General features: G+C 31.8%; 3 protein-coding genes across 3 annotated transcripts; all 3 read right to left on the bottom strand.

Annotated features, from left to right (window-relative positions):
• Positions 1-866: 866 nt before the first annotated feature.
• Positions 867-4,762, bottom strand: LOC133697731 (eukaryotic translation initiation factor 3 subunit I-like). The gene is made up of 8 exons (XM_062120478.1): positions 4,463-4,762; positions 4,111-4,326; positions 3,904-4,031; positions 3,114-3,233; positions 2,923-3,012; positions 2,230-2,316; positions 2,055-2,134; positions 867-1,278 (listed from the first exon to the last, which is right to left on the bottom strand). The coding sequence occupies exons 1-8, from the start codon at positions 4,644-4,646 to the stop codon at positions 1,203-1,205; spliced, it is 981 nt and encodes a 326-aa protein (XP_061976462.1). The 5' UTR covers positions 4,647-4,762; the 3' UTR covers positions 867-1,202.
• Positions 4,763-7,762: 3,000 nt separating this feature from the next.
• LOC133697212 (protein NRT1/ PTR FAMILY 8.3-like) lies at positions 7,763-14,488 on the bottom strand. Its single transcript, XM_062119637.1, has 5 exons — positions 14,300-14,488; positions 11,738-11,843; positions 11,441-11,658; positions 9,763-10,319; positions 7,763-8,777 (listed from the first exon to the last, which is right to left on the bottom strand). Exons 1-5 carry the CDS (start codon positions 14,351-14,353, stop codon positions 7,958-7,960), a joined length of 1,755 nt encoding a protein of 584 aa, XP_061975621.1. The 5' UTR covers positions 14,354-14,488; the 3' UTR covers positions 7,763-7,957.
• Positions 14,489-18,151: 3,663 nt separating this feature from the next.
• Positions 18,152-20,015, bottom strand: LOC133697598 (protein transport protein SEC13 homolog B-like). The gene is made up of 2 exons (XM_062120257.1): positions 19,778-20,015; positions 18,152-19,288 (listed from the first exon to the last, which is right to left on the bottom strand). The coding sequence occupies exon 2, from the start codon at positions 19,260-19,262 to the stop codon at positions 18,357-18,359; it is 906 nt and encodes a 301-aa protein (XP_061976241.1). The 5' UTR covers positions 19,263-19,288; positions 19,778-20,015; the 3' UTR covers positions 18,152-18,356.
• Positions 20,016-26,266: the final 6,251 nt, after the last annotated feature.

Below are 26,266 nucleotides of genomic sequence, written 5' to 3'. Positions count from 1 at the left end.
ACATTTTTATTAACGTATATAATTTTACTTTATTTTACAATATATAAATATTGATTTTTTTATTTATAGTTATATTTTTTACTCAATGTCACAAAATAACAAAACTTGTTGATAACAAATACATGTTTATTTTTTTACGTCAGAAAAAAATTATTCGACCCGCACCGAGACGAGTCGAATAAAAACTTTATTTATTATTTTTATATATTAACACAGATAGTTTTGATTTATTTAGTTAAATATATATATTAGCTTTTCAATTTATAATTAGATTTAAAAAAAAAAAAACATGTTGGAGCTGGTTATCAAATTATTATTTTTTTTTTAATTCACAACCTGCCTTGAAACAAAAAATAAAAAATCAACGCCTCTTTCGAACTTGACTAGTTATCTTCGGAACCTTTCTCTGACTCTTGATCTCCCGTTCACAGCCCTCAATTTATAATCCAAGAAACTCAGTCCAAGCCAACGACCCTTTCGAACTTGACTAGTTAATCACCTTCTCTACTGCATCATTAACATATATTTAATTGTTTGCATCTACCAAAAAAAGAACCATGCCCATTGGGATTTCATCCCTCTCATCGCCTAGCATGACAATGTTTTTTTTAATTAAGAAATAATAACAAGACAAAAGGTAACTGAAATCACCAAGGTTTATTTATCAAAAACGTTAAAACTTGTCTACTCCCATGTTTAATATGTTATTTGTTTCTTTTCCAATACGTAGCTTCTTTGAAACAGTGTATTTTGCATCTCTCAAATGCAAAAGGGATCTTCGTATTTTTTATAATAATGACGGTAATTGATATAAATTAAGATCAAATAACATAATGTTAGTTAAATTTGAACGGCCACCAGCTGTCTGAGACAATCCCGAAGCGCTGTTAAGAAACCCAACTGCTATGACAAGAGACCAGTTCATGGACGAGCATTTAACTGGATATCAGTTCTCACATTACAAGTTTGAGCAGACAGTTGTCGAATTAAAGATGCACTGATAGGAACATTGAACCCGACAAAAATTCCTTGCTCAAATTCGTTGTAGAACAGAAGGAAAATGAGCATGTGCAAAAATAGAATCTCGTGTGGCACCACTCTCCAACTCACAACACCACACCAAAATTCTTTTCGAACCTCTCCAACATTAACTAAGTAAACTCTATTGGCTAGATTCTGGTATTGATACATGTGCTTACAATCTAAATCTTTATGTTGAAATAATCCGGATCGAAGTGGTGCAGCCTGACATAACCATCCTCACCTCCACTTGAGAAACTACAGGTTCGAAAAGATTATGGAATACATCAGACGAAGCATTCAAGGGTAATTAAAAGCTTTGACATTATTTAAGCAACGGAGAGCAAAACACCAGAAAATAATTGTTTCCAGATTCCTGAATGATTGATTGTCTTAATAATATTGCTAAAATCTCTGCATGACTAATCTAACATGAAGTTCAAAAACTTTTCCCCATTTTTACCACATGGCAAACCTTGTAGAACCCATCTCAACATTTGCACACCATCATCCCCAGTACTAATGATAGTCATTGTTTACACATTGAAAGTTTCAATGACCATCACCCACAAATATCGGTGATCTGATAGTGCCAGCAATACCCAGGAAGGTGCCAACACTTTACAATATCATCCATAACCTTATATAAACTGGTTATAAATTTAAAAACTTATTCAAAGAAATTCATTTGGCAGGTCAAGCATGGTTTGATTCATATATACATACATCATCTATAGGTAAAGCCAACCAATGCATTAGCAAAAAAAAAAATTTCATTTAGCATGTCAAAGAATGATATTTTATTCATGTATGCACACATCATCCATAGCTGCAGCTAATGAGTGCTATAGCAAAATCCATATACTATATTTATAAGTGTTTTTGGGTGCGTGTGCAAGAATAAACTGTTTAAAACTACAGAAAAAGATTCGCGTTAAAAAATGGAATGTCATTGATAATTCTATCTGATTAAAATTCATTGACACAAATTTAAGAAGTAAGAAGTAAGAAATAAGATGTGGCAGAAACCATACCTTTTCCCATCAGGGTTGAACGCCAAAGCATTTATAGGTCCAAAATGACCTTTCACACCACCAATTTCTTCTTGAAGAACCTGCAAAATAAAATGGTCAAATAAGACAAATTCAAAAGGTTGCACAACCACAGATCTTCATATCATAAAAAGAACATTCATCAGCATGAAGTAACCTTGTCGTAGAATTTGGCTTCGAATTTCCCAGCACGGTGATCAGTTGTGGTGACAGATGATGCATCCTGCCCACCTCCAAGCACGACCTACAAGAAAAACAACAGTTAGTTCCTACCAAAATGAAATGAAGAAACATGGAAAAGAATTGAACAAATAATCAACTTTTATTTATCATCGATAACCATCAACCAAAAAAAAGACCAATTTTAGGTCCACCAAATTATGGTCCTGAAAAGGCAAGTACGCTGATAATCTTACCAATTAGTAGACTATAAATCAAAAGTTAATTCGATACAATGACATGTCAGCCCTCCAAAGGTTAAGCTCGCAAGGTTTAGGGTAATGAAAATCATCTGCCTCCCTAGATTGATGTTGTACAAATTGTGGTCGACAACAACTATGTATACTTCACAGTGATTACAAACCAATTCATTCTACCAAAATGAGGCACATTCAATGATTGTAACTATGTATACTTTGCCAAAGATATGGTGGGAATTGACCAGCAAGATAGCTTCATCAGCACATAAAAAGGATCTTTATGGAAAAGGAATAAAGGAGTGACAGCCAATAATCTGTAACATTTTCAAGAAGCAAAACTCTCTAATGGAGTCTGAAAGAACGATGAACAAATTTACAAAAAACACGAGTACAACGTGAGAACAGTAGGAAAAAGGTTTTGTAACACATACATGATCAAGAAGTGGAGACATTGTAACAGCATTAACCGGGCGTTCTGTTGCATAGGTCTTGATAAGAGTTAAAGTTCTGGTGTCCCAGAGCTACAAAGTTGCAGAAAAACAAGCAGTGCAAGAGATTGTCAAGCCACCTTTACAGCAAGAAAATATCAGAAAAAAGAAATTACTAAAGTCAGGCACTCTACCTTGGCAGATTTATCTAGAGAACCAGTCAGGAAGTGGGAACCATCAGCAGATTTTGTGAGTGATGTTATCGGCTTCTTATGCCCAACTTCTGGGTCTGACTCTTTCAACAATTTTCCAGTCTGCAAATAAGAGACACGGTATAAACTCAAACATCAAACCAACCAACAAACAGAATACTGCAAAATGTCAGTGCTCGTGGTAAAATGCAAATGAAAAATTCAAAAGTTGTAGTTGTTTTCTTATATTTTCAATCAAAACAATATCCCAACCAATAGAACAATTTAACACAAATATTAGAGCTCTTCAGCTCTCTTTTAGGTTCTCTAATGCAATATCCATCCGAGCAATATTCCAACAAAAACTAAGCATGAAACTTGAAAGAGCAAAAAAGTTCCATCTTTTCTTTACTTTGCAAATAGAAATTTTAACATTTGATTTTATGCTCTTAAAATACACAAGTCTTCCAGAACAACCAATAGTAAAATCAGATAATCCCCAGGACAGTGGTAAAGGGTGCCTTTTCACTTTCCCAGTATGGGACTATTACAGCACAAAATCTTGAACTGCTCTAGTTGAGTTGAATTTAAATTTGAGTTCTCAAAAAATATAGGTCCACACAAATATTTCTAAGCCTTTTAGCCTGAATAACATCAGGTAAGAAACAATCTTCTGTAGCTTCTAGATCACTTCAGGGAGCTTGTCATATCCCCTGGCTGTCCTATATAACAACAACAACAACAACAACAACAACAACAACAACAATAATGCAAAAAATAACTAGCCAGTTACCTCGGAATCCCATATGCGGACCACAGAATCCTCTCCAGCACTTATGATAGTCTTGTTGAGGGATCCCCAAACAGCTCTGTTAATTCTTCCCGTAGGTCCGGTGATGGTGAGCACGGATTCACCACTCTCTACAAAAAAAAAAAATTAAGTCAACAACACAATGAAATGTAATATGAGCCATAAGGCCCATAACATACACTAACTTACGCTGGGAAGGATCGTCTGCGATGCTTTTGACATTAATGGCAGAAGTGACTCCCATGAAGGGATCGGTAGTAATAACAGCAAGTTTATCACCAACAGAAAAATCGACAGACCGAGCCGGTGAATTGAAACTAAATGTGTACAATTGTGCTCCAGTCTGAACATTCCACAGCTTCACCGACTGATCCGCACTAGCAGTAATCAGCAGCATCGAATCTCCTACATTGTTAATAATAATTAACCTAAGACAATAAAACATTAACATACTAAAACAGAAAAAAAAATGAAGCAAAAATCTTCATAATTTATCCTTGCAAAAAATATAATTCAATGAAGGAGAGAGATAGGAACTTGCTTGATACATCGCAACACCAAACGGCTCCGTTGTGGCCACGGTATGTGCCCAAACGCTCGCCGTTGTCGGCGAACCAGACGGTGGGATTATGATCTTTAGCACAAGAAAACAAGAGATCTCCTTCCCTGTTGTATTTTAGGAATGTTAAGGGCCTTTCATGCCCTTTCATCAAGATTGGTCTCATCTTTTATATTATTTTATAGAGAATTATTATTTTGATTGTGTTTGATGATTCGCAGGAAGGAGATGAAGATGGAACTTCAGGTTATCAGCAGGGAGCAAGAACAGCTAGGGTTTTCTCTTTCTATCTTATTAAACTAGGAGACAGATATCTCCACTTATGGGCCACGGCCACATATTTTAGCCCTTTCTCCTCCAGCCCAAGTCCTGCTTCTTTTTGTTTCCTAATTAATTATGTACTTTTCTTTTTTGTCCTTCAATACATAGCAGTTCTGGGGTTTTTTTTAATTTATGGATGAGAAATATTAAATTATAACTACTCTTTTCCTGAATTAAAAGGAATATTTATTTATATTTTCGAATTTAAACTGTTAATTTCACATACATCATCAAGGGAAAAAATCACATTTTAATCATTTTCTTCTATAAAATCTATGCTCATGGTATGGCACTTGCACGTTTTCACGACCAAGTTTATAAGATTTGTGTAATGTTTTGATATTTTATTAAAAAAAATTACAGTTAATAAAATTAAAACAAATAAACATTAATTTTCAAGAAAAAATCATGTTTGTTATTAGTTTTGAGTTTAAATATGCTTTATCAGTACGTTTGATTTTGATAAGTGTAAAAAAGCAAACGTAAAATTAATTATTTGTATTACTTTAGAATCTAATTAAAACAATAAATAATTGGAGAAAGGCAATAATCAATAATAAAAGTATGCTCAAGCAGTCTATATTGGAAAAGGCATTTGAATTTAACCAGTGAGTATACTATTATTGGTTAGAAAAACTCATTATTCTCTATTTAGTGTCTCTTTTAGAGTGTGGCTGTGATTGTTTTTTAAAGTGTTTTTTATACCGGAATATATTAAAATAATTTTTTTTATTTTTTAAAAATAATTTTTTAGATCAGCCCATTAAAACGATCCAAAATATAAAATATTTTTAATAAAAATAAATTTAATTTTTTAAAAAATGGATTGACCCGCATTTTTAAACGTCCTTTTAATAGTTAACTTTTTTTTATATTAGGATTTAACAGTAGCATAGTTATGAAAGTTATTTTTAATACATATTGGAGAATTATGATTAGTTGTAAAGTGAGACTTATTCCGTTAAAAATCAATACAAACTAAAATACGATAAATTCTTAACTATGAACTCTTTATTATGTAGAGTCGTAGACCATCTCTTCCTTTGTATATAAATCTACGGTCGATTTGGTATTTTTACAAGATAAAAAAAAGTAAGTGTTGCTCTCTCTTGAAAATAGTGTCCCCTTTGACTTTTATGCGAATTAAAAAAAATGAAATTATATAAGAAAAGTTAAATGTTGTGGTGTTTTTTTACAGATAGAATATTGTTAATCATTTCATATTTTATTATGAATTATAATAGTAAAATTTTTTAAAATTTTTAATTTAATTCTTAAACTTTGTTTTTGCACGATTAAACCCTTTTAATCTCAAATTAGAGTTTAATTGCATTTTTTTTTTGTTGGGTAGGGATTGAATTGAAAGGAAGGGGAATGGAGTGATGAAAGCAGTTAAAATTGGTACTAGTTATGCAATTTATTTGAAAAAAATTATTTTTTGCTCTCATCTTTTTAAGTAATTAAGTATCCGGTTCCTATAATTTTCACAAAATATATTTTGATACCAAACTTTTTTTTTTTTTAGTCGTTCTTGAAGTGAAGGAAAAAGAGAAGGTCTTGAAATTTCGACTTTAGAGAAAATGTTACTGCTATGAAAGATTTAAGCCATTAGAACTTTTAACTTTTGTGTCAAAATACTCCATATGAAGAACGAAAGGGTTAAAATCATATTTTTTTTATATTGAAAATACATAAAAAAAACATATATAAGTCCGACAAGATTTTTTATTTTTGATTGATTTTGAATTTTAATCTGTTTTTTTATGTGTGTTTTTAGAAATGATGGTTTTGTTTACATAAGATTTTTACGGAATTTTTAAAGTGTTTTTGATAAATAAAAAAAATACAGGTTGAAAATGTTTTTTTTATGAAAAAACCATGGATTTTATTCCAGTCATCACAATTGCTAAATTCTTGGGAAAAAATTAGAAAGCTAAAATTAGTTTGTTGACGTGTCTTTTTTTTATATTTTTTATTGAACTTGATTTTTTTAATCTATTTTTTTCTTATATTATAAAAAAATATATAGTTTTAGAGAAAAATTATATTATTAAATTTTATAAAATTCAATTTGTCATTATCTCATTAATTCTTTTAAAAAAACTTATTATCTTGAGGTTTTTTTAAAAAAAATTAAGTCATGTTTTTATCAATCATTAAAATTATATTTGGACTTATAAAATCAATCAATTTAATTTGACCTGGCTCCTATATGATTTAATTTCAAACTAAAATTAAACAAATAAATTACAAGATTTTTAAAGATTAAATTATTAAATCAAATTTAATAACACAATAAAAAAAAATTAATCATTCGAACGACTCAGTACAATGGACTAGTTAATAGCATATCACATGGCCTGCTTTGAAGTTACTTTTTAATGTTACTTTTTTTTTCGTTTTAAATTAAATATCCATCAAATTAACAGAACTAGCCTATGGTTTATTTACTGGTAACGTATTGAAATGGATTTAATTTTTATTATATGCATTATTTTTTTTTCAACATACTTTGACTAGGAAACAATACCATACGAATTTACAGGACATAGTTAAAGTTATTTTCATAAAGTACGCAAACAAAAACTTTGAAATATTTCCTTCATTATATATAACAAATCATTTTTTTCTGACGGTATAGGTTCATAACAGACAAATGCAAAAATCACTAATAATTAATAAAAATTGCTTGTAATGGGCTAAATTTGAATAAATCTTGGAATATCTAGTACGGTCGATGAATACGAGGGTGGCTGGATTAAAAGATTGAAGTGAATAAAAATTCGTCTAGAGACCTAGTTTTCACAGGGTAGCAGTTGCTTTTCTAACATACCAAGGTTAGATGCAGTTTCAAGTCAAGAGAGAAGAAAATCATAATGCATGTAAACCAGGCTGAGCTGTGAAAATCATGTGCCCACAGCTCCTTTCATTTAAATTTACTCAGAAAGCGACACCATAAAATAGAGTGAGATGTGATGTTTGATTAAGATGCAGAGGCACAATTGTGGCATATGACAAGCAAATTAAGCCGATAAATATAGTACACATTCCTTCGAACCTGGAAGCAAATAATGTGACGGTCGTTGCATATGTACAGAACCTTTTTAAATTTAACCTTTTCCACAGCCGGCCGCCGGGCCATCCCTTTCGGAGACCTTAGGAGGCCTTCTGCTTATATTTCCTCGCACAGAAAACATAGACCAGCATGTTGAGAACGCTGAGTCCAGCTAAAAGCCAGAAGAAATAATCGAGGTGGCCCTCATTCAAGTTATCGGGGATCCATCCTGGCTTCCCACCCGTGGTTGTGAAGTAAGTTACCATAGTCAGAATAAAAGAGCTCAAGTAATTACCCAAAGACGTAGTCAGGAGTGACAACGCACTGCATAAACTCCGCATTGCATCTGGAGATTCTTCATAGAAGAATTCAATCTGACCAATGAATGTAAAAACTTCTGAAGCACCTACCAACATATATTGGGGGATTTGCCAAAAAATACTGATAGGCACTGCAACAGCTTCATCAGTCAACCCAAGCTCTTTCGCAAGCTGTAGGCGCTTAATCTCCACCAAAGCAGCAGCTGTCATTGATAACATTGAAATGAACAGGCCAATTCCCATACGCTGCAAATCTGAGAAGCCCCTATCTTTTCCTGTGAACTTCCTTGCAATGGGAACAACAATCCTATCATAGATTGGCACCCAGCAAATAACACTAATAACATCAAATGATGACAGAGATGCAGGAGGAATGGTGAATGAACCAATTGTCGTGTCCATCAGCATCCCTTGTTCCACAAACATAGTAGACATCTGGGCATACACAGCAGAAAAGACAATTCCTGTAGCCCAAATTGGAAACATGCGGATCAAAATCTTCAATTCCTCCACCTGCGTGACAGTACAAAGCCTCCATGGGTTGGGGAAGTCCCCACTTTTCATCTCAGCCTCTGAAAGCACAGCAGCTTTATCAAGGCACCTGCATGGAATAGCAATTCAGTTAAATTTTTGGGCAAAGTTTAGTGCTTGTTAGATGTCAAAACTTCCACACAAACATACTAAGGTGAGATCAGTGTAAAACAAATCTATTATTATATTGACACAAAAAACAGATCTAATGAAACCTTCTTTCCAGTAATCATTTGGAACGTTGTCTTATTTGTAAAGATTAAAGAGGAATTCTAGATGTATAAATTTGCTCTGTAGTCTTTCCTCATAAACCACACGAGACAAGATTCCACTGCCATGAAAAATTGCAAGAACATGGAAAGATGAAGTTCCAAAGGAAAGGAGAACAGATAAGAAATTATACATCCAACAGCAAATGTTCCCAACAATCTATCCAAGTGGAAGTCCACGATTCTTCTGCTACTAGATAGAGAATAAATAAAGAGTGTTCCACAAGATAATATGTGTTAGCTAAGCCTCGTGTTGCACATACTTCTATATATATATTTAAATTTCAGCACATGCAACGCAGAAGTTAGAAGGTGGTGAGGGAGAGGGAGCAAATTTAACAGTGTGCTCATGTTAGACAGAGCAGCACTTACAAAAATGCAAGCTTAAAAAACACAATTAGTAAAAAAAATTAAAATAAGATAGCAATTAAACTTCACAGAAAAAAATAATTTTCAGTGTATTCTGCATAGCACCTTTCATAAAGGCTTATATGAGTTTGTTGGTTATGCTCAGACTGTTTCAAATAAGGCATTTTAGTATTAACTAGACAGGCCATTCTTGACCACTGTTCACCAATGACCAACTCTGGCATTTGTCTATAAAACACAAAAAAAGATTCAACTTTGGCAGGATGTTGAAACTTCAAAACCACTCCTGCTGATTGTGTGGCAATGAATCACTAAACAGCTAGGAATTTTGATTAGAAAAACCAAACCAACATCAAATCAGGATAAAATGTTCAGATCTGAGAACAATAAATCAGCTAAAAGGAAATAAGAAAATACTTTAGTTCATCACTGTGCTCCAGTTTCCGGCTTCCTTCAATGGCAGAGTGTTTGTCTTGTGTTTCATACAGGAGGCTACTGTCTAGAGGAACCTCCAGATTCCACTTATGGAATGATGCAACCAAAACTTGGCACATCCTTGTAATAGGGCTTCCCCCTGGTCTCTGAAATCTGTAAAGGGGTGTGCCTGAAAAGAAGCTAGCAATAGCTATGCCCATGAACAGTGCAGGAATTCCAAATCCTAGTCCCCACCCGGCGTTGTCTTGAATATATACCAGAAAACTACTTGATATAAGAGCACCAATATTGATTGAAAAATAGAACCAATTGAAGAAAGATCCCTTCTTTACCCGTTCCTTGGAATCAGTGTCATCAAATTGATCCGCCCCAAAGGATGAAACACATGGTTTGATGCCACCCGTCCCAAGTGCAATCAGATAGAGGCCAAAAAAGAATACTGCATACTGAGCTGGAGTTGCTGGAGGGCACAGAGAGCCTACACATTCAGCTGGCTTTAATGCAGGAATAGATGCTGAGAGAGTCAACGCACACATTCCCTGCACCGATTTTCATGTAGAAGTTAACCAACACTGGAAAAAAAAACATGCATCAAGTAAAGGAGTGCATGTTTTTAAAAATATTGATCTTGCTCGATGTAGCTAATACATCTGACACATAAAAAATGAAACAATCAACAAAACTTCATCCAGACTTTTCATTGTAGTTATGGTTAGTGGCACAATCAAAACAAGAAACTTTTCCATTCCTAAACATCAAACATGGCTTCCTGGAATAAACCATAAGAAAGGAAAGTTGATAAAAGCAGAAACTATTGTTTAACAGGAGTAACCAACACCATTAATGATCCTTAATATCCTTTTTATCACACTATTTTCAAAGCATAGCCACTGCAACTAAATCATGTTACTTTCTTTTGTGCTTCCCAAGTCCTTTGATACAATTTGCAAGAAATCTTAAGAGATGGGCTACTCTGGCATGTTACATATATATTGTAGAATGGTCATCAAGTCCACTATGACTAACACAGTGATCTACATGCAGGGCAGATAGACAAGTTCCTTTTTGATATTCCATAATATCTCCATGCCATACTTACATGGTTATAACTGCTGCAATTCTTTAAATGAATCACAAAATTGCAATATTTTTTTTTTTTCCAAATATTTAACTGACAGGTAAACTTTGCATGATAACTATCAAAACCAGTGAATTCCTTAGAAAAAATTGAATTAAGAGAAAAAGAGGAACCAAATAAAAAATAAAAAGCATCTTCTACCTCATCCAAACATAAATTCTTGGCCATAGAATAAGCTAAGAAGATTTTCAACAAAAGGTAACACTTGATCAGTCATTTATATGATGAGGCATTACATGGTGCTTAGGAGAGAGCATTTCTATCAAGACACCAAATAATCTATTCTAGTAATCACAAGCCTTACTTTTGGTACTCTTATGAATTAAAAATTTGAGATGTTCAAGGGATTATTTTGAATAACAGGCCCAAATTCACCATATGCTTGTATTTAAAAGAAAAGAAAAGTAATAAGAGCTGGAGGTAGCTCCATCAACATTGAGAGATATAAGCATGCATTAGAAATGAGGTACTGATCAGAGCTTTAGGCAAAGAATAAGACTAATGAGTTCAGTTCATAATTACAATGAAGTAAATTGAGGAGAAAGCAGCAATAGTCCAATATCTTCCCCAACAAGTATCTGCTAATACAGCTCCGATGAGGGGTGTAAGATAGCATGTCCCTGACCAGGTGGTAACATTTCTTGCAGCCGACACATTTCCTTCATGTAGCTTGCTGGTAAGGTAAGTGACGAGATTAGTAGCAATCCCATAGTAGGCCAGGCGTTCACAACATTCAGTACCTGTATGAGGTATGATAAAAGTCAGAAAGACAATAGGATACTTAATTATCCAAGTAGCGTGAAGTATAATAAATAGTACCCAGTATGAAAGGGCATGCTTTCCAGTTTCCAGTTTTCTGCTTAAGGACAGGGTTCCCATTAATGTCAACTGAGCCATCTCCTGTGTACAGTCCGTTGCTTTCATCCTGGAAATATAATACAAAACTGCACGTGTGAGAGACATGGTTTCTGATTTTAACAACTTGTGAGTGTGTCCAAAGGGCATCTATAATGACCACAGATAATCAGACTAGTATTTCGGCCCTGGTTAAAAAATGGCACCAACCCTTTTAAATGCCACAAAAAAATAAAAGATAAGACAGCCTCCCTCTATATGCAGCGTGGACACAATTACAAGACAGAATCGGAACAGTCCACCTATATGGCAACAGACCCAATTCTAAGAAAGCAAGAAATTGAGGATTAACAGCTAAGACACACCACACATGCATATCATAGATACTGTTCAGACAAGCTGCTTTTTAAATTTCACTAAACTGCAGTTGACATGAACAAGATGGTTTAAGAATTTACTTAGTTTTCATGTCTTTTTTTCCACTAAATTTCTATGTTACGCAAACTTAGCTACATTAATCAGATATAGATAAGTTACCAAACATTGGACCCAATAAAAATCAAATTTTCTGGGACGTTACACCTCCAGCTAGTTAAATATCTATTTCCTCGGGAGAAAGTGAACCTAACGTGTCCAAATTTGGAGATAAATCCTGTATTTTTATTATCTAGGACTCTTATCAATACCTGACAAGGACTGGATACTTGTTAATCTTAGCCATCCGTCAACTAATGCAGCATCAAAGAAGAAAGCCACCTGAACGACTGCCAAGGGCAAACCAGGTGATGTAGGTCAGATTTGAGATTTCTGTTCTACTAAGGATTTGTGGAGAGTTAAGGTTTATTGTTTGCAGAATTAGGGTAGAATAGAGCTTGTTTAGGAAGAAATAAGGAGAAATTAGGATTTGAACGGTAATTCAAAGCACTGAAGCAACAGAATATTAAAGCAAGAAAGAAGAGAAAATAGAAGGAAACTTAGGCGACCAAGCCTTCAAAATGACTCTAAAAAACTCAATTTATTTCATAACTCAACTCTCCTAAAAACTAAAACACAGCATTCTTATATAGTGAGATTAAGACGCCCTAAAAGACTAGGATAACTAATTCTTACTTGGCTAGGGAATAAACTATGCAGGAATAAACTAATAAACTTCTCCATTTGATTATGTGGCCCGGCGTGATGCGGTCTGTGTTTTGCCCCAACCATGAATTTGAAAGTTTTCGATTAATCAACCCTCACCACACCACAATTTTGCATAGCTACCACTAAAAACTCTCTTGAAACCTTAGTTAAAAAAAACTACAATTTGTATCTTTTTTTAAGCCTAATTTTTCAAACCGCAACCGCAAAAGCTAACAATATGTCAAACACTTTTAAGTGTTTGGTTAATCAATACACATTCTTATTCTGGGCTATTTTAGACACCAAATTCCTAAATAAGACCAGAACTCCAAGTAATTCTGAAAATTTACTAAAATAGCCCACAAATCACAGAACATGCAGAAATCACACTTCTGCCCCTCCTTACAAAATAACCCATAAACCAAGACTCTAAGGCCCCATTTGTTTATGCGGTTGAAAAGCGCTTTTGCAAAAAAATGAATTTTTTTCACTTTAAATTGATATTTTTTTTGTGTTTATAGATTGTTTTGATGCGCTGATATCAAATGAATTTTTTAAAATAAAAAAATATTATTTTAATGTATTTTCAAGTGAAAATCACTTTGAAAAACAAACGCTACAAAAATCCCAAAGGAGCTCTAAACCTCAAACACAAAAATCTACCAAGGACAGTTTTTTTTTTTTTACCAAAAAAACTTCTTTATTGATGAAGCTAACATAGCTACTCCATCACCAAAAAGACTTCATGTAGCTTTAGGTTTCCAAAATGGAGAATGTTTCTCTAAGATAACATAGCTACTCCATCACCAGGAACCTAGCAAAACCAAAAAAAAAATTTAATATATATAGAAAAAAAAACTGAAAACAGCCATGATTGAACCCTATGAAACCCAAACTTAAACTTTGCTATGCATTGATTACAACCTGCATACTGGAGAAAGCATAGCGGTAAATTACATCTGCCACCAATCGCAAGACAATCACAATTCCAATGTTCTATAAACAGAGGCAGTGGTCGTCACTGCAAAATGCAAGTGACCAGAAAACGAAGCTTCTCATTGCATGTGAAAGCTGTCTTGAGTTTCAATTTTAATTAACATTTAAGCATCAAAAACTCGAAATTAATCCAAACAAATTGCCAATTCTCAATTATATTTCTTCTTTTGGATTCAAAATTTCATAATAATAACAACAAAAAAAAACACCAGAATCCAGAAACAACTTTGTACAACATGTAGCTAGCTAGGTACCAATTCTAACAGGGATATTCATGACCTTTGAACAAAAAAAAAATCTTCCAGGCTTGGGACTGGTTTGGAGAGACTTGAATAATTGATAGGTAAAATAGTGAGTTCCTAATAAGAAGCTTCAAAGAAAGGAGAAGAATGAGAAAGATAGAGATACCTGTTGAATGAGTCCATCTTCCAAGAGCGATGAATGTTCCTCCACCGAACCCATCTTATTATGTTTCTCTTCTCTAATAACACCCTAAGGTTCAACCACAATTCCGATGAAGAAGATGATAAAATCTAATCCGATCGATCGACGATCTCGTTTACAGAGATAACCACAGGAGTTAGGAGAGAAGAAGATACCCATGGCCCATGGGTTTATAAGAAAAAAATAAACAAATAAGACAATGACGAGTTTACCCCCAACTATCATACAATTCTAAACCGCATCCCCCTACAAATATAATTTCCAAATTTGGTCCCCGTCTATTTGGCATTCATTACCCAATCGACCTTTTGCCTCTAATTTTTCCCCTTTATAAAAATTAAAAGAGACCTATTTGTCTTGAAATATTATTTTTTTACACATTTTCAAAAAAGAAAAGAAAAGAGGGTTCTTATGGAGTTAATTGCATCATGTCGAATAGGGAATTTTTTTAATTAGGTATTAAATTGAGAACCATGCTGTAGTTAAGGGTAAATATGTCCTTTGATCTTAAGAGCATAAATAAGTCTGGAAAAAAAACAAAAGTACTTTGAACCTTGAATCAATGAACTTTGAGATGCCGTGTAGTCCTTAAAAAGCGTAGTTAGCAGGGAACCCTTCCCAATAAGTTATCCTACGTCATCTCACTCATTGAATCGTCAACCTTTTTTCAGTAACTTGAAAATACCCCTAAACTATATGCTTTTTAACAATGTCGTCCTTTACTTGCAGCGATGGCAATTTCACACTAACTCCGATCCAAGTAGATAGGAACCTTTTTTTGCCCATTCCGTTCGAGTAATACCGGCAGTCGAAAGGTCAGAGTATGTATATAACTTTTCTCGACCTTCGATCCCGATCTGAACTACATTACTAACCCTAAAATTTAAAAATATTATAATTATATCAGGCTATATATATATATATATATATATATATATATATATATAAAAGAAATGGTGGTACTGTTAAAGTAAAAAAAAGATAGATATTTGATGCCAAGCAAGTGAGTTCACTTCTTCAATTTACTGTTCGATAGTTATCGGGTGAATGAGAATTTTAAATAAAATTATAAATGAAATCTTTTAAAATATTTAAGAAATAGTTTTTTATTATTTTTATGTGTACCCCACAAGTGAATTCTTGAGCCATTTTCATTTTATATTTGAGAATTTTTGTTGAGATAATTTTTATTTTATAAAATATAATCGATAGATATATCTTATATTCTTGGAGTTTTTGTTAAGTGAAGTTCTTGAATTATTATTCGAGTCTGAACTTTTACCAAGCCTGATTTATAATAAGTTTGCTCATTTTTTTATTATTTTTGTGTATAATAAAAAAGTGAAATGATAACTATAATATTCTAATTCCCAGTAAGTACCTTTAGTGTTTTTTTTTTAATATTCAGCCATGAGGATTTATTGACAAGTAAGTCGCAATAATAAAATACAAAATATCTCGATTCCTCGATATCCACTTTGATTCCCTATCCATCGCTTTAAAAATTAAGTATCCTTCTAGAGATGTGATGTGATACAATACTTTAGAGAAAACAATTTCTATTGTCGCTACGCTACTTTCTTTTAATCATGGTTATGAATGTCATTGTAGTTTTTTTTTTAAGTATTTTTTATTTATAAATATATTAAAATAATATTTTTTTTTAATAAAATTGTTTTTAATGCCAGTGTATTAAAATAATCTAAAAATATTTAAAAAATATTAATTTTAAATAAAAAAATTAAAAATTTTAAAAACACTAGTTAAACTACTTTTCCAAACATCCTTTTAAGTATGTTTGGAAACGCGGTTCAACCCGTGTTCTCAAAAAAATTGAAATTTTTTTTTTATTAAAATTTAATATGATTCGTACGTTTTGGATCGTTTTGATGTGCTGATATCAAAAATAATTTTTAAAAAATAAAAAAATATTATTAATATATATTTTAACACAAAAAAATTATTTAAAAAGCACTTACAACCACACTGCAAAACAAATCTTTTATAGCGGTGGTTTGGTAGATCCAGGAAAAAGGATGGTATATATTAAAGATTTTTCTCTCCAGCCTCGGGGAAGACCATATGGTTCAAAACCGTGACGTTGCTGCCTGAGCTTATCAAAACATTATAATACAGGTGTTTGTAATCCTCGCTGGTCCGTCATTGGTTGGATTGTTTTCTCTCTCTCATTCTCGAATTGCGTGCCGCCCCTGAAAAACTTCACATGAACCTTTCAGCTTGTTTTTCCTTCAGAGATATAGTCTTTTAGTTGCAATTTTTTTTTATCTGAATAGATTATTTCGGTTTGAAAAAAAAATGAATTCATTTTTCTTTAATTTTTTTATCTCTTAAATTTAATTTATATTTTTTAACTGTTATTTTTTTAATAAAATTATTTTGAAACTTAATTTTTTTACTATTTTATCCCTTTTTTTCCCTATTAGGTTTCATCATTATTCTTTCAATAATATTTTTTTTGCTTTGATAATTTTTTTAATTGATTGTTATTTTAGATGAATCTTTTAACTTTAATTTAATTAGGAATTGAATTTTTTTATTGAGCACGAATCTAGAATTTTATGAGTTATGAATTTAGATAATTGACTCAAGTTTAAGAGATTCACTTAAGTTTACTTTGCTTTTCATATTATTAAATTAGAATTGTTTTTTTAAAATATTATTAAATTAAAAAAAATTATTAAACTCAATAAATTCAATAACAATAGTCTTAATTTGTGCTTAGAGAAACTTGACCCGGCTAATGGCATAGCACCAACCATCGATATAGGTTTGCTCAAATCACTTTGCTGATTTTTTTAAAAAAAAATTTCTATTTTACCCTTCAATATATGTTTCTTAATTTATTTTAATATGAGTTTTATAGGATTATCACTGTCTCATGCCTTGAATAATAGATTTTAGAGATTAATCATGGTTAATCCAAATTTATTCAATATACTGCTATATCAATATTTTTTTAAAAAAATTATTAAATATATTGTTATTTAAGTAATTTAAAAGTATCATCAAATATGTTATTATTTAAGTAATTTAAAAGTGTTTTGTTTAGCATCCATCAATTTTTTACTTCCCGATGTCTTCACAATTCTTCAAGGTTGGAAAAAAATGATTGAGCCCGGGCGAAGCGCAGGTAAAAAAAAACACTAGAAGTTCCTAAACAACGAGTTGTCCCGAATGACCACCATCTATATCAATATACTGGAGTTCCAAGTACGAGAAGTTTAATCACGAAGCTATGCTGATATCTATCTAAGAGCTCATATTCAAAGGAAAGGGCGGACCTGGGACCTGTACTTTATAAAGGATGGAATGGAGCCAAGGGAAGAAAACGAACAAGAAGCACACTTCAAGGTCACTCTCTGTCTTCTTGCCTGGAATAAACTCACTCCAGTGCACCTTACTCGGCGGGAAGGGAAATGTTGGACTTGTCCTCCCTCTCAAAAGAAGGTTAATTTCAGCTATAGAAAAAGAAAAATCACATTCTTCAATCGGCGAAGCCTCACATCCTGTTCCTGTTTCCTTAGACCAGGGAAGATTAGCTTCTTAATGAGAAAGAGGAATTGGGTGGAAAGGCAGGGGTATCATCACAGTCCCACTGCTTTGGTTTCCGACTCAAAGTTTACAAAACAGATTTACCAGGCTAAAATAGTTACAAACATATGGCCAAGATAAACTAGTAACCGTGTTGGTGAACACAGAGAAACGGTAATAAAATCATAACCTCCCCACTGTGTTGTCAAAATATCGAAACTGTCCAAATATCTATCGAACATGATATTCCATGCATTCAAGGGAGAAAAAAACAAAAGGTCTATTAATTGCGCACACAATCAAAACTAAAGTTCACAATTTTGCATCCAAAAATATCTAGCACAGTAATCAGATATGGAATAATGTTGAAGGGTAGGGTGAGATGTGAAAGGGAGAAGAGTTCCAACACGGATTATCATGGAATCAAAACGATATAGTTTTAAAAGAAAAGGTTTAAAGATCACAAGTCCTAGGCATCAACAGTTGTCACCTGTTGCCACTCCCCATCTACAGCTTCTTTCCACAATGTTACATTGCTGTTCCCATCAGCAACAGCCAGTATGTTTCCAGTTAGTGACCACGAGACCCTCCAAACTGGAGCCTTGAAATCATGCAAGACCTTACCTTCCCATTGATCACCTTCCTTTGCCACAGTCCATATAATAACCTTCCCATCCTGCGAGGCACTAGCAATAGTAGATTTTGGAAGGCCCAAGTTGGGTGCCCAAGCAACATCCCTCACCCAATCAGCATGCATATTAAGAGCTGGAAAGCAATCCAGCTTCCAATTCCCATTATACAGTTTCCACACTTTGACAGTATTATCACAACCACCTGAGCAAAGCTTCTGAGCAGGGTCAAGCAAACCAGAACCAACAAGGGCACCGGGCGCCGTGGATGGGGCCCATGAAACAGAAGTTACACCAGCAGGGTGAGCTTGATCAATCCTCGATGTGTCCCAATTGCCATCAGCTCGTGCAGTAAAAACAGATATATTCCCATCAGATGAACCGCACGCCAAACAAAGGCCCAGTTCATGAGGTGCCCAAGCAATGGAATTGACAGATGATTTGTGATCGTCAAAAACATGTGCTTGGATCCAATCATTCTGATTACCCTCCTTCCAAATTATGACTCGCCCGTCATAAGAACATGAAGCAAGCAACGAGCCAAATTTCGGGTGAGCCCAAGCTACTTGCCAAACTGGGCCTTGGTGCCCGGTCAGATTTGCAAGATGCTGAGAAGAATTGTTGTTCACCCCAACTATCTTGATTGAATGATCCGATGATGCAGTTGCAATCCGCTTGCCATAATAATCCATTGCAACATCATGGACAGTGTCCTCATGGCCAGTTTCAATTTTCTGCGACGGCATTTTGTAATCAAAACGGTTCTTTTCTCCTACAAAGAACCACGAACCCAAAATAAATTTAAACAAAGATTTGTCGTCTGTTGCCCAAAAAATGAAAGCCGAATAATTTCATAAGAAAATAATTGAATAAAAGCACCACCGACAAGAGGAGAATTCACAGAAATTCAGATGCTGCTAATTCACTATAGATACTAAGCAAGACTGATCTCCTTTTGAGCAAATTAATAAACAAAAAAACCTAATAATAGCAAAAAGAAATTCGATCCAGAGCTCCAAATTCAAAATCACCATCACAGTACAGAAACTCTAATCTTAAAAATAGATTTGCAAGACACAAGGATTCACAATAAAACCCTCAACAATACAGATGCTCTTTAGCTAAATTGCTATGAAAAATAGATGAATGAATAGAGGGATCGATTAGATCCGAGCAAACAATTACGAGATTAAATCTGAGCAAACAATTACGAGCTGCATGATACATAAACAAATCCAACTGTGTTCGAGACTAATCAGACCTGCGGATGATCGATCTCAAAACGATGCCTTTGATGGGGGATCAAAGGAGAACCAGGGTAGCTGTGTCTGTCACTACACTTGAATGAACGTCAAAAGATCGAAATATGTTTCGGCTTTCAGGCTTGGTTGCATCTCTGTCTGTCTCAGTATCTGAACTACTTCAGACCCTATAAAAAGCATTCGATCAAATTTACCCTTTGTTCGTTAGGCTCAATTTTAAACCAACTTAAGCGCACTATTAACTCTTGTTAAGATCTAAATTAATGGCCATGTGTCGCCTATTTTTATGCAAAAAGAGTATCATGTGACGTTCACAAAAAAAAATAATGATAATAATAATAATAATAATAATAATAATAATAATAATAATAATAATAATGATGATGCTTTAAAATTATGTGGTGCTAATTAAACTCATTCTTGTAAGACTCGCCCTTTAGTTATTTTTTAAAAAAATATTTAAAACATAAAGAGTTTATTTATTTTCAACAACCAAGATGAAACTACATGTTTGGTAGTATAAAAATTTCTATTTTTCTAAAATTCTTGAGAAATAAATTAAAAAATTAATTATTGAACATGTCCAGAAAGATTTTTCATGGTTCTTAAAATTTTCAGGTTTTAGTGATGAGACTCCTCTATTCTTTCATTTCTTGAATTTTTTAAACATTTTATTAGGTTGGTATAATATCATATAATTCTCAATTATTTTAAATAAAAAATTTCATTTTTTAAAATAAAAATTGTTTGTCTTGCACATTTTTTAAAGGGTGAGCATCACGTGATACACTTTCTTGTTGAAAAATATATTTCATAACACTGTTAAATTCTACTAAGAAAATAGTCAATGGAATAATGGGAAGTTTGTTTGCAGTTGAATCTAATGAGAAGAAATTGACAAAAAAAAGTGATAAATATAGGGTTAGATTGACGATATTAGTTTTAAATGGGCTTGTTTGCGAGATTAGTACAAATATAAGGGTTAAAAGGCGAGGTTTCCCGGAGACCGTTAAAATTGAGAGAGAGAAATAAAAATAGGCCGAAGGAAACAGCGGTGCTCAATTTGTTTGGATTTGTGTTAGGTTTTAGTAAGGCTTTAGCCTTGCTTGTCCGTAGCCCATCGAGGACGACGACTCCGCCCCGTTATCTTTTTTTAAAACAATGGGCCGCGTGACTGGTCCTGACTTTCAGGCCAGCACGCGGGCCCGTTGGTCATGGGTCAGGCGCTAAGCCTGACCTTATTCTTCTTTTTTTATATATATATAACCTTGATTTATTTTTTAATTTTGAACTTTTTATATTTCTTTAAATAATTTTTTATTTTTTATTTTACTTCTCTGTGATTTTTTTTCTTGTTTATATTTTTTTACATAGCTATTAAATTTTATTTATATTGGATTTGTTAATTTTTTTAAGAGATTAGGATGATTCATTTGTAATTAAAATATATTTTATATTTATTAAATTTATTTTATATATAAATTTATTTTAATATTATATATATATATATATTAAATTTATTTTTAGAAATAAAAAATATTTATTTCTTATGATATTTTTAATTTGTGCAGGCTTGCATAATATACTTTTACTTTTTATTTTATCCAATAAATCTTGTGTGTGTGTCAATTTGTATTTTAAATTGAATTTAATAAACAAATTCATCAAACAAAACCAAATAAATTATCGATATTATAATATTAAATATTTTGATCTACATTTATATTTTAGTTTTTCCTATTTTTTCTAGAAAAAAATAACAAACCAAAAATGGTTTTGTTGGGGTGTCTTTTTTATCTTTTTTTTAATTGAACCTGACTCTTTTTTTTGCTTGTTTTTTTTTTATATTCTAAAAAAACAGTTTTTTAAAAAAAGTCATGTTGTTAAATTTTATAAATTCCATGGACATATTCATAAGTTTGACAGATTGACTTGGTTCATATATTTGACCAGTTTAACTTTTTTTCTTTTCAACATCTCAATGTTAAATAAAAAAATTGCAACCCCACTAGAGTTTGGTGTTTAATTTTGTGATTGTCTAGTTTTTATTATCACGTAGTTAAATAAAAAAATTTTAAAAAAATAATCCTGTCGGAGTTCATCAACCCATTCACAGGTTTGACGTATTGGCACAAGTTACCTAGTTTATAGATTTGATGAGTTAACCTACTGGATGAATATGCTTTTTTGGTTTTTTCTCCTTTAATTATTTTTAATAGTTTTTTCTTGATTTTATCATTTAATATTTGATTTATAGAAAAATAAACTGCATGACCATATATTTCTATCATATAATGAAAAATAGTCTATAAAAAAAAAACTTATTTTAGTGTAGTTCTTCTTCTTTTGATTTCTTAGTTGTTTACTTTTTGTTTTTGTCAAAGTTCTCATGATTTTTAATTTTATCTTTCAAATCAAGTTTATGGTTTTTATGATTTTAATAATAATAATAATAATGGTACAAATAATGATGATAATATTGTCAAAATTCTCGTGGTTTTTAATTTTATATTTCAAATTAAGTTTATGATTTTTATTATTTCAATAATAATAATAATAATTGTACGAATAGTGATGATAGTGTTAGTAATAATTATAGTTTATTGTAAGAATAATAATGGTGATAATTGTGATAATAATATTAATAATAGTAATGATTGTGACAGTAGTAATGATAGTAATCAAAATAACATTAATAATAATTTAAATTTAAATTTAAATATTATTAGTAATAACAGTAATAGTGGTGATGAAACTAGTAACAATACTGCTGATAATTGTAATAATTATAGTAATAATTGTATTTTTTCATAACAATAATAGTTATAATTGTGATAAAAAATATTAATAATAGTAATAATTAACCCGTGATGAAGTTCGGGACAATTAACTAACTAGTACATAACAAAATCACATAAAATAACTACATTGCATAGTTGTTTCTTCTCTTCTTCTTTTCCATTTACTTTGTGTGATCTTAACAACGTTGACCTCTTCAAATTTCAAAATGTTGTTTTGCCAAATTTCTCTCTCTCTCTCAAAACGTGCTTTTACGACCAGTGTTTCCCTGGTCATTGAAAATGAAAATTTTGCTTGACAAATAAAAGAAAAGGACAGTTTACCTATAGAAATATAATATTTCATAAAAAAAAGGGGAAACATTGGACAGTGAAGTCTTGCAAGGAACACCCGATGCTTACCGGTGCATGCATTTACACATTTTATCTTACACGAGAAGGTATACAAACGTAGTCAAATATGAACACACACTTGTGTTTTAAAAAGGGACACGTTTTATGTTAGGTGACATGAGAAATCGAAACTAGAAAATCCTCGAAGTTCATGTTGGAATTCTCCTCGTGACTAAGCAACTCAACCGCCATTGGACACTGGCCACGGCGGTTCCCCACCGAGAGAAGGTTTTCCACTTCTCAAAAATAGGATAGGTTTTTAGGCTAATTTCCATACCAATGGATACTAAATCTCTTTTAAAACAGTTTTAACAGTACATTTTTTTCATAAACCTAAAATAATGCTTAAAAAATAGCACTAATTAACTTTCTTGATCATATACAGCCTAACCCTTTGAATGTTTTCCATCTGAACAAACACGGACTGCTTGTTCTCTCTTTTTGACCTCCTAAAAGAATAGTTCAAGATAGAGAGAGGGGAAAAGAAGGGCCTGAGAGTTGCCGCTTCGGCGATTCGGGGAAATGGGCTCGAGAGTTGCCGGCTTCTTTTTGCTATCTCATGGAAGGACCCTTGAAGCTGTCAACTTTTGACTCGACTTTCTACTTATAATTACCATGGGCTCTTGCTGTTAATTACATAACAGCAATCCACTCTTTTACCATTTGATTTGTTGCCTTTTTTTTCAATGTTCAAGAGGCGCTAAAATGTGTATGTAATAATTCATATCAACAAAAGTTATTATTTATCATGAATGTATTTGATGACTTGTTTAAAATCAGAGAAGAAGAAACCTAGTTTTGATGTACGAAATTAATAGATTTCAGTTTATTTTTTAAAATTTATTTTTAACATTAACATATTAAAATAATTTAAAAATATAAAAAAATTAAATTAAATTATTTAATTTTTGTATATAAAAAAACTTATCCATTATACGAAATAAGCTTATAAAAAAGCACAAGCCTACTTATGTGGTCAATAGCCCTCACAGTCTAGGCACAACAATTATGCTCTATCACCGAGCTAATAACCTATTGGGCGGGCTTCATGTCGAAGCCCTGCTAGCTAAAAGCGAGAGAAACCCTGAACTTAAAGATACTTTTATTATTAAAATATAATAAAACAAAAAATTATTTAATAGCATTTACAAAGGCACATTCAAAGTTTGACCATCATGATTAATAAAATTAATTGATTATTACATGTATTAATAAATAAACTATTTGGATGCCCTGCTGCGCGACGGGTTTATTTTTAATTTTTATAAAAGTTATTGTAAAAACTTATAATACAAAAAATAATATTTTTTTAATATTAATAATAATTATTTTTTCAAATTTATTAATTATTTTATTAATTATAATAAAAATAATTATAATTATAATACAAATAATACTATTTTTGATATGAATATTTAGAATTATAATAAAAATAATTATATTTATAATGAAATAATTATATTAAGAATTTCAAGGATGATTACAACACATAATACTATTTGTTGTATCAATATTTTGAGTTATAATAAAAATAATAATATTTATAATACAAATAATATTATTTTTTTATCTAAACATTTTAAATTATAAGAAAAAAAATAATATCCATAACACAAATTATTATATTAACTTATGTGGCCAATAGCCCTCATAGTCTAGGCACTACAATGCAATTGTGCTCTGTCACCGCGCTAATAACCTATTGTGCGGGATTCATGTCGGAGCCCTGCTATGCCAAAAAGGGAGAGACACCTTGAACTCAATGATACTTTTATTGCTAAGATAAAATGAAACAAAATATTACTTAATTACTAGCATTGACTAGTTTTGTTGTCCGCGATGAAAAATCTGAAATGCACATTCAAATGCAAATTCAAAGTTCGATCATCGTGATCAATAAAACTAATTAATTGATTATTCCATGCATTAATAAATAAAAAATAAAATTTTTTTAATAATAAATAAAGACAATAAAAAAATTACATGGTGTATCATGCTATTTAACATATTTATTTAATCAAGTGTCAATATTCTTTTTGAAAATTTTTTTTGAAGCGATAACACTAACTTATTAACACAATTTATATGCTTTTAATTTATTCAGCTTTGCATGTTCTTGTTAGGTTTTACGTGCTGGGGTTAGTTCAGTGTGGCTCATTTGACCAAACTAACTCACATGCAATGTCTTTATGTTAAAAGCTCAATTTAGCTCTCAGAAAATTTTAAGTTCAATATTATTCTAACATTTATCTAACTTAATTAAGCAAAATTGGATCGTCAAAGGATAAAATAAAACAAGAAATTAAAGATTGAAACAATATATATATATATTAGATCGATTCTGGTCCATCCGAATTAAAACTATTAAATTCGTAGCTTTAATTAGTCATGACATGAACACAATAAGCTAACTTGATTTGATAATTTGTCCCATTCATTTCTCTTCCCATCTTTTCTTCCTAGTTGGGTTTTAATTGAGCTCGAGTTTGATGAAATTTAGGAATAAATTAAAGAATCATCAAAGAATTAGAGACCATAATCAATAAATTAAGAATTATCAAATAATTAGGGACCAAATAATTTTTCTTGCAACTATGTAGATAGTTTTAATGTTACAACTAAAATTTGTGGCATAGCTTAATGATAAAATTGATATAAAAGTAATTTGGATATAAAATTATTAGTATTATATATAATATTTATCCTAAAAAAACTCCATATCCTATATTGCGTAACCCAAAAGAATAAGGAAATAAAAATATATCTCCGAAACTTCCTTCACCCCAGTCTTTTGCCTTGGACAAGAAATTTATCTTTTTGTAGTTCAAAACCAAAAGAAGAAAAGGTAAGGGATTTACTTAAAATCTTTTTGGGTGGAGTTGGAAGATAAATGAGTTGTCTAAAATAAACCTTAAAGAACACAAACATAAGTTTTTGTTAAACCAGAGCGACCACGATGAATCCCATATACGTGTTTATTGTTTTTAATTATTTTAATATGTTGATATTAAAAATTATTTTTGAAAATAATAATAAAATATTATTTTAATATATTTTTAAATAAAATATATTTTAAAAAATAATAATGACTATATATCAAACACTCTTAACATGAAAAGGACATGCAAGGGACGTTTGATTGAATCAAACGGTCAACAAAGAAAAGTACTCAGCATAGCTTGAGACTTAGTGACCAAAGTAGCGAAGCAGAGAAACAATCAACGCGGTCAATTTTGGTATTCATTCAAGTCTTCGCTCTCTCCGAATCATTCTAGAACAGGAAACCAAATCTGAAAT

This window comes from Populus nigra, chromosome 6, assembly GCF_951802175.1.
Source record: "Populus nigra chromosome 6, ddPopNigr1.1, whole genome shotgun sequence".
In the NCBI taxonomy this organism is placed as follows: domain Eukaryota; kingdom Viridiplantae; phylum Streptophyta; class Magnoliopsida; order Malpighiales; family Salicaceae; genus Populus; species Populus nigra.
This window is presented reverse-complemented; position numbering and strand designations above follow the sequence as displayed.